At 43.2% G+C, this 9,270-nt stretch overlaps 1 protein-coding gene across 4 annotated transcripts in view; it reads left to right on the top strand.

The window, feature by feature from the left end:
• Positions 1-8: 8 nt before the first annotated feature.
• ints1 (integrator complex subunit 1) overlaps positions 9-9,270 on the top strand; it is a gene marked incomplete at its 5' end in the record, with an annotated part of 16,657 nt that continues 7,395 nt past the window's right edge. For 2 of the 4 annotated variants that reach the window (XM_035654959.1, XM_035654958.1), the window contains 29 exon segments: positions 9-146; positions 258-417; positions 515-620; positions 806-992; positions 1,161-1,306; positions 1,396-1,537; positions 1,703-1,879; positions 1,974-2,082; positions 2,179-2,299; positions 2,398-2,475; positions 2,582-2,739; positions 3,044-3,140; positions 3,229-3,320; positions 3,635-3,695; positions 3,779-3,976; positions 4,434-4,563; positions 4,877-5,056; positions 5,255-5,404; positions 5,486-5,665; positions 5,775-5,879; positions 5,991-6,158; positions 6,772-6,883; positions 6,971-7,129; positions 7,221-7,367; positions 7,464-7,562; positions 7,791-7,915; positions 8,039-8,293; positions 8,391-8,550; positions 8,644-8,775. In XM_035654959.1, the coding sequence (XP_035510852.1) occupies positions 9-146; positions 258-417; positions 515-620; positions 806-992; positions 1,161-1,306; positions 1,396-1,537; positions 1,703-1,879; positions 1,974-2,082; positions 2,179-2,299; positions 2,398-2,475; positions 2,582-2,739; positions 3,044-3,140; positions 3,229-3,320; positions 3,635-3,695; positions 3,779-3,976; positions 4,434-4,563; positions 4,877-5,056; positions 5,255-5,404; positions 5,486-5,665; positions 5,775-5,879; positions 5,991-6,158; positions 6,772-6,883; positions 6,971-7,129; positions 7,221-7,367; positions 7,464-7,562; positions 7,791-7,915; positions 8,039-8,293; positions 8,391-8,550; positions 8,644-8,775 (4,072 nt within the window). 4 annotated transcript variants of the gene reach the window in all.

The raw sequence follows: 9,270 nt of genomic DNA, 5'->3' as shown, positions 1-9,270 counted from the left end.
TATTACAGGCCCTGTGCAGCCTCCTGCGTCGGGATGCTTCGATCAACTTTAAAGCAAAGGGGAACAGCCTGGTGTCTGTTCTTGCTTGCAATCTGCTGATGGCGGCCTACGAGGAGGACGAGAACTGGCCCGAGATCTTTGTCAAAGTAAGAATCTCCTTAACACTGAAAACAGTTTTATACATTCCTTTTTTAACGATGTTTTATTACAGCCACGTAGGAACTCTTGCAGTTTAACTATCTACACTGTACTTTCAGGTGTACATTGAGGACTCCCTGGGGGAAAGAATCTGGGTGGACAGTTCTCACTGCAAGAATTTTGTTGACAACATCCAGACTGCTTTTGGGACAAAGATGCCTCCTAAGAGTATGCTTCTGCAGGCTGACACTGGCCGCTCTGGTGGAGATCTCAGTGCAGGTTCGGTTACATTGAACACTGGCTTGAGTGTCAGTATTGCTGATGCAGGAAAAAGTGCTGATTGTGCGGCGTTTGGGTTTCTTCATGTTGTTTTTAGGTAGCAGCCCTCATCCCTCAACCCCCGATGAGGATGACAGCCAGACTGAACTGCTGATAGCAGAGGAGAAACTCAGCCCGGAGGACGAAGGGCAGGTGATGCCGAGGTATGAAAACTACCCAAATAGATAGTTTTGAGGGATGCTACCGTGCACAGTCCGACAGAAACCAGCCGAAATTGTTCAATTTATGTTAGATACAGTTCAGATTTACATTTGGAAATTAATTTATCCCAATTAAACTGAATTCCTGGACCATTTTGTCTTTTGTCTCCCCCTGTGGCGTCCTGTAGGTATGAGGAACTGGCAGAGAGCGTGGAGGACTATGTGCTTGACGTCCTCAGGGATCAGTTGAACCGCAGGCAGCCGATGGACAACGTGTCACGCAACCTGCTGCGTCTGCTCACAGCCACGTGTGGCTACAAAGAGGCGCGGCTCATGGCTGTGCAGAGGCTGGAGATGTGGCTACAGAACCCAAAGGTGAGAAATCCTGGAATAAACCACTGGCAATGCTCCATTTCCTGATAGCTCACTCACCATATTATCTGTTATTTGCGTTTGGTGCGTGAATGGCATCATTTGTGTTCATGGTTTGCATTTGAATGTTAACTCCTGTAATTAATGAGTATTAACGTTGTTTGTGCACAGCTGACTCGACCAGCTCAAGACCTCCTCATGTCCTTATGCATGAACTGCAACTCCCACGGAGCAGATGACATGGAGGTGATCTCCAACCTGATCAAGATCAGACTCAAACCCAAAGTCCTCCTCAACCACTACATGCTGTGTGTCAGGTCTGTGGACTCTCTGTTTGTTTTACTTCTAACTTGTTGATACACGCAGGGACTTACACTTAACTGTTGCTCTGTCGCTCATTCTCCAGGGAGCTGCTCAATGCACACAGAGACAACCTGGCCACTATGGTGAAGCTGGTGATCTTCAATGAGCTGTCCAATGCCAGAAATCCTAACAACATGCAAGTCCTCCACACAGTGCTTCAGCACAGCCCAGAGCAGGCTCCGAAGGTGAAACTAGAGATTTTTTGAATTGTCAGGATAGTGGATTGGAAATAATGTTACTGTCATTAGTATCTTGTATCTTTAGTTTGATTTTTTTAGCTCATGAAATCTGTTTGAATTCTTTTGTTTTCTCAATATCAACCCTCTCCCTGTCTTCTGTTGTGTCTGCAGTTCTTGGCGATGGTGTTCCAGGACCTGCTAACCAATAAGGACGATTACCTCCGCGCCTCCCGAGCTTTGCTAAGAGAAATCATCAAACAGACCAAGCATGAGATTAACTTCCAGTCCTTCTGCTTCGGTTTAATGCAGGAGAGAAAGGAGGCCAGCTATGTTGACATGGAGTTCAAAGTAAGTATCAAAGAAAATCCCTCAGTCATTTCAGCTTTCATCTTCGTGTGTTTACACTTGACTTTAAACTGTTCTCTCCTCATCCGTCCCACAGGAGCGCTTTGTTATCCAGGTGACTGATTTACTGACGGTCTCCATGATGTTGGGAATCACTGCTCAGGTCAAAGAAGCTGGCATTGCGTGGGACAAAGGGGAAAAGAAGAGTGCGTGCTTTGTTCTAATGGTGTATTTATTACCCATAATATATACACAATATGCACGATTAGCTTTTCCTGAAACATGTGTCTGGTTTGTTTCAGATCTTGAAGTCCTGAGGTCGTTCCAGAATCAGATAGCTTCCATCCAGAGAGACGCTGTGTGGTGGCTTCACACCGTGGTTCCTACCATCAGCAAAACTGGCGCCAAAGACTACGTCCACTGGTCCGTGACTGTATCTGTTGTGTTTATTGTTCCGACTGCACAAGCTAATCCTGTTTTCAGCTACTTTAAACATGAATGATCTGTTTTTATGTCTGCAGCCTTCACAAAGTGCTTTTCACAGAGCAACCAGAGACATATTACAAGTGGGACAACTGGCCTCCAGAGAGTGACAGGAAGTGAGTTTTTTTTTTTTCCTCCATTCTTCAAAATGAATCATGTTTTCTTTTGACTGTATCAAGCACCGTCACCTTACTAAGCTGCTTTTTTTTTTTTATTCCTCAGTTTCTTCCTTCGTCTCTGCTCTGAGGTGCCTTTGTTGGAGGACACACTGATGCGCATTCTGGTCATCGGGCTGTCACGTGATCTGCCCCTGGGCCCAGCCGATGCCATGGAGCTCGCAGATCACCTGGTTAAGAGGGCTGCTGGAGTTCAGTCTGATGGTGTGTGCTGATCCACTTAGGCTGGAACTGTTTATGATCACAGTGTGTATAATACTCTCTGGCAGACTATTTGGACATTTGGTAAACACATGTGCCTCAGGTTAATGAGCAGCCAACTCTCTCAAAGTCTCTCAAGGGGCAACTGCTTATTCACATCTTATCCTCATAGATCAGCAAAACGCATAATAGGAAAGTATGAACAAAAAATATGGTTGTAATTGCAGTTGTGTAAATATTTGTTGACATGTTTCTTGACATATCCGTTTGAATCCGTGGAGCTGACCGACTGTTTCTCTTTAAACAGATCTGGAGGTACTGAAAGTGGAGAGGATCCAACTCATTGATGCAGTGCTGAATCTGTGTACATACCACCACCCAGAGAACATTCAGCTGCCCGCAGGGTACTTCAGCTGTCTTTACTGGCTTTTTAAACACTTTCAGGTCGTTCAGTTTACAGGCTCAAATAACAAATGAGTCTTAATGTTTCAGGTACCAACCACCAAATTTGGCAATATCCACACTGTATTGGAAGGCATGGCTGCTGCTGCTTGTGGTGGCTGCGTTCAATCCTCAGAAAATAGGTACAGAACTCAGTTTTCTATGTTACATACATGTATATGTGGCTCAGGAGGTAGAGCGGGTTGTCCACTAATCAGGGGTTGGTGGTTCGATCCCTGGCTCCTCCCGCTGCATGTCATTTGCCAAATTGCATCTGTGTGTGAATGTGAATGAATAAATTAGTTTCTGTGTGAATGTGGCATGTAGTGTAAAAGTGCTGTGAGTGGTTGGAAGACTAGAAAGGCGCAATACAAATGCAGTCCATTTACCATTTATTTATTCTAAGCTATTAAATATTTTGTATCAATAATATTGTCTGACTTTTTGTTCCTTTTAGGTTTGGCTGCCTGGGATGGCTATCCTACACTGAAAATGCTCATGGAGATGGTTATGACAAAGTAGGTGAAGGATATCATTTCAATTAAAGTGGTTCTGAGATAAAAATGCGCAGCAACTAACTTGTCTCTCTATGCTTCCATAGTAACTACACTTATCCTCCATGCACCGTTGCGGATGAGGACACAAAGACGGAGATGATCAACCGGGAGCTGCAGATCTCTCAGAGGGAGAAGCAAGAGATCCTGGCCTTTGAGAGCCACTTGGCAGCAGCCTCCACCAAACAGACCATCACAGAGAGCAACAGCTTGCTGTTGTCTCAGCTTACCAGTCTTGACCCACAGTAAGAGAACAAGAGGAATTACGTAGCGTACCTGCAACTAAATGATTAACGAATTATTTTGTCCACGTAAATCCCTCAGAAGGTGAAAAAGTTATTCAAATTGGATCTTGAAACTTGGATCACGATGCAAATCCTCCATTTTCTTTAGATTGGAATGACATTAAACTTACACTGTCGTACTTTTAATACAGTAGATTGTTCATTACATTACTTTTATTTAGCTGACGCTTTTGAAAGCAATTTACAATAAGTGCAATCAGCTATATGCATACAACCCAACAATTGCAAGAATCAAGCAAGCACACCAAACTTATTTTAATCTAGCTATTTACCACTTGAAAATCAGTCCATAATTTAATGCTGTATTAATCTATTAGAACCTTTTTTTGAAACTTGATACGTGTTCTTACAGTTGTGAGACTGGAAGATTGAATGATATTTTCTTGTTTGTGTTCAGGGGTCCTCCTCGTCGACCTCCTCCTCAAGTTCAGGAGCAGGTAAAAACCCTCAACCAGTCTCTGCGTCTGGGACATCTCCTCTGCCGCAGCCGCAACCCAGACTTCCTCCTCAACATCATCCAAAGACAGGTAATGGCCCTGTACACACTGCTACACACTACACAACTACACAAAAGGTAATACAACATCTTGCCACTGCTCATAGTGCAAAATGTCTGTCACTGCTCAGAGACTTTGTCAGACTAAAAAATGATAAAAACAGATGCAGGTGATGGCTATTTTTGTTTGTGTAAGCTTTTATCTCTGTACTGTACTGGAAAAAAAACATTGGTCAAGAACATAAATGGAGCCTGACTTAAAGAGGAAGAAATAACACATTGTTGTTAGGCTTTTGTCTTTGGTGTGTGTCCTGTAACTGTACTGCATTTCAAATCCTTCACAGGCTTCCTCTCAGTCCATGCCGTGGCTGGCTGATTTGGTCCAGTCCAGCGAGGGGTCCTTGGATGTACTGCCAGTGCAGTGCCTGTGTGAATTCCTTCTGCATGATGCTGCGGATGACAGTCTGCCAATAGAGGATGATGAAGAGGGAGAGAGCAAAGAGCAGAAAGCCAAGAAGAGACAAGTATGTTGATTACAACACCATACCTTACTGTTGGCAGACAGCAATTAATGAAATAGTTTTGGGATTTTTTTCTTAATGAAAGGTTTTTTGTCTTTGGTCTCAAATGTACATTATAAATTTGTGCTTATTTATACTTAGTTTAAGTTTGGTATTATTGACTCTTGACTAACCCAGAATTATTATCTCTCTTCCTGTTAGAGACAACAAAAGCAAAGGCAGCTACTTGGACGGCTCCAGGATCTTTTGTTAGGTCCTAAGGCTGACGAACAGACAACATGTGAAGTGCTGGACTACTTTCTGCGTCGTCTCAGCTCCTCTCAGGTGGCATCGAGAGTCCTGGCCATGAAGGTACGCCCAAAAACATCATCTCTGGTAGCATTGTGTTACTGTTACAAAATAATCCCATTTACATTATGTATTTGTGTGTAGGGTTTGTCGTTGGTGCTGAGCGAAGGAGGCTTGAAGGATGGAGAGGAGCGCGACCAGCCCATGGAAGAAGACTCTGCAGATGCTGAGCTCTTGCCAGGGTACCAGTGGCTGTTACAAGACCTCCCAAAGCTCCCCTTGTTTGACAGCGTCAGAGGCATGACGTCTACTGCTCTGCAGCAGGTGAGTGTCTGACTCAACAGTGAACTGTCAATAATTAAACCTTTTAGGAAGATCAGTGAGTAGAAGTCTGAACTTGAAAAGTCTGTCTTGTCTGCCTGCTCCCTTAAAGGCTATTCACATGGAGACAGATCCACAGACGATAAGTGCCTATCTCATCTACCTATCCCAGCATGCACCAGTGGAGGAGCAGGCTTCTCATAATGACCTGGCTCTGGTAATCACGGCGAGTTGCATAAATTACATTTACATTACACACTTTTATTTAACCAGTTTTGTTTTCATGGAGCAGTGCTGACATAAATCTTATCCCCAATCACCTATATAGGATGTTGCCCGGCTAATCGTCGAGCGTTCCACCATCATGAACAGCCTGTTCTCCAAACATTCCTGCAGGCCTGAGTCTGATGCTGTGCTCAGTGCTTTCCTTACCATCTTCTCTGCATACATCCGGAGGATGAGGAAGACCAAAGAGGGAGAGGATCTTTACAGCTGGGTGAGCACTAGTTAGCATTCCTAACTGAACTGCATTGTCATTTACATTATGGTTAACTTTTTATTGATCCTCAGTGGGTCAAAGTGAGTGAAGCATTTAAAAAATAAGCAGCGAGTTCCACACCCTCTGTAATCTTTGTGCAATGACCAAGTGCTTGCTCATGGTGGTACTGTTGGGTCGCTGTAAATGTTAAAAGGAGTTCGGTCTATATTTGAAAAGTGTCCTGAGATAACTTCTGTTATGAATTGGCGCTATACAAATAAAATTGAATTGACCTGACAATTTTTCAGTGATGAAATATGCTTTGAGTCTGAACCTGATTTCCAACCTGACTGCACCAGATGTTATAGTTACACAGAACCATCTCTGAAGTCGTCGTTAGACACTGTTTGAAAAAGGGCAGTCACCTTCAAAACATACCAGCCAGATAATTGAATGAGCCATCTGTCTATCACTGTCTATCATGAACAAACTTCAACCAGATCAGATCAACAAACCAAATAACATAGTCAAACGTGTACCAAAGCCAGTCGGGAGAAGAATAATGGACCTTTGAAAAAGGGGGGGAATTGCACGATAAGATTTGTTTGACAAACTTTGTTTTTTTTTTTAGTCAGAATCTCAGGACCAGGTGTTTCTGCGTTGGACCACGGGAGAGACTGCTACAATGCACATTCTTGTAGTCCATGCCATGGTTATCCTGCTGACCCTGGGGCCACCCAAAGGTAGTCCTGTTCACTTTACAGTCTGTGTAAATGTTTGCAATGTTAAAGGGGCTGTAAGAACATTTTTACTATTGTGCATTCTTACAGGAGAGAGTGATTTCTACGCTCTTTTGGACATTTGGTTTCCTGACAAGAAACCCCTACCCACTGCCTTCCTGGTTGACACCTCAGAGGAGGCCCTTCTCCTGCCGGATTGGTTGAAACTCAGGATGATCCGATCAGAGGTTGCTCGATTGGTTGATGCAGGTACAACTTGTTATAGTACAGTAACACGTTTGTTTTCTTACAATGCAAATAACTGTTTACCTTTTAACGGAACAATACATGTTTCCCTCAGCTTTGCAAGACCTGGAGCCTCAGCAGCTGCTGTTGTTTGTACAGTCCTTCGGCATTCCAGTATCCAGCATGAGTAAACTGCTGCAGTACTTGGACCAGGCCGTCTCCCATGATCCACAGTCATTGGAAGAGAACATCATGGACAAGCGTAAGATACAGTTATCCATCCTTTTGAAATGGTTTAAAATTTTGAGATTTGTCTTATATTTAGGATCTATATGAATTTGTATTTATCCTGAAATAGACTACATGGCCCACCTGGTTGAAGTGCAGCATGAGCGAGGTGCCACTGGGGGGCACACTTTCCATACATTATTGAGCTCCTCCCTTCCTCCAGACAGAGGTTGGTGACTTAAGCCTCCAAATGGTTGTTTGTGTGCAATTTCAGCTTTTATTATATGGCACTTCAAATCTCAATTACACGTTTTAATTACTCACAATAATATAAATGAAACTTTTTCTTTCATACTGAGACATCATTTTAGATAACGTAGTTATACAAATCTTAAATTGTAAAATTCTACCAGATGATCTAAATTAATCCATGTCTTGTCTACGCCCCTTCTAAAAGATTCTGCTGAAACAAGTAAGGCCAAAGTTACTGTGGAAACCCCCCACAGCTCTGTGAAGATGAGAGCAGCCAGTCAGCTTCCTGCAGTCGGGCCTGACGATGATCTCACTGGCATGTTGCTGCAGGTGGGATTTATTAGCTTTTTTTTTCTCATTTCTTTGTGGTATTGTTATTCCAATAATTTATTTTTGGTTAACGTGGGGTGAAAACATACTTCTGACCTGTTTCTGTTTCTTTTGCTTCCACAGATATTCCCCTTAAAGGTTGACCCTCGCTGGCACGGCCCCCCTCCCAGCCAGATATCTCTGGCTTTGCAGCAGGCCCTGGCTAAAGAGCTGATGCGGGCTAAGCAGGGCCAGATTCAGCAGGGTGGCTTGGCGTTTCGGCTCCTACAGGCCATTGCAGCCCTCCTCACCTCTGCTCACGCTGGGCCTATTGTCATGTCAATGCACCGCAGCCATGCCCTCTCCTGTCCTCTCATGCGCCAACTTCACCTCTACCAGGTAAGGCTTGGTGACAATCTGTGCATAATTCCATGTTGACTGACATTTGAGTAAAATATTTTTCTTTTTTCTCCCGCTTGATGTCTGTTTCTTCCAGCGTCTTGTGTCCCAGGACATTGCTTTCTCCTCACTCTTCCTTAAGGTCGTTGTTGAGATGTTAATCTGGTTAGACAACCCAACTGTGGAGGGAGGACCACTAAAGACTCTACTCAAATCCTTTGCCGGTCAGAACTCTCACAAACACAGGCACAATGATGGTGAGCACCTAAGCTATACATCTTTTATCTTTTCAAGTGTTGACTAATTATTTTTTATATAAACAGTAAGTCACAAGTCTCTCTGCTCTGCAGTACGTACAGGTTTCCTGCACCTGGCTGAGGCTTTGGCATACCACACAGATACTGAAGTGCCACTGAGAGCTGTCATTGCAATGCTGAAAGCTGGAGACAGGTGTAATGCTGAAGCAGAGCTCATTGGAAAAGGTATTAATGGAGTCATGGTATGGATGTGGATGTGTGTGATTTTGTTTGACCTGAGCACCAGATTTAGTGTTTAAATATAATTCAAATATAGGGTTGATTGACAGAGTTAATTTATCACTGTCTTGAGCTCGATTTAATTTTTTATCAGGTTTTTCATTTATTAACTATACATGCCAACTGTTATGCTTTTTTTTTTTTATCTGACTGACAGTTGTCTCTTAACTTAGATATATCCATTATTGTTACAGTGTACATGGTTTGGTATGTTTTCAGTAAAGCAAAACTTAACAAGTTCCAGTTTCAAATCATTTTTATTGAAGTATAGACCTTAACACTTTAAACGTAAGCAGTGGACTTCTCACAGCAGCACATATAACACAAGATAACAAGTACTTTCCAATAAAAACAACAATATTCTCAGACCCCCGGCCTCTTTCCCTCCCCATCTGTACTCAACTGCTTTCTGTAACTCCCTGATGTCCTTTTTTAATCAGA

This window comes from Morone saxatilis, unplaced genomic scaffold (assembly GCF_004916995.1).
Source record: "Morone saxatilis isolate NCDOM2014 unplaced genomic scaffold, NCSU_SB_2.0 Contig14, whole genome shotgun sequence".
NCBI classification, from domain to species: domain Eukaryota; kingdom Metazoa; phylum Chordata; class Actinopteri; family Moronidae; genus Morone; species Morone saxatilis.
Note: the sequence above shows the minus strand (reverse complement) of the source record. Positions and strands in the feature narration are given on the sequence as shown.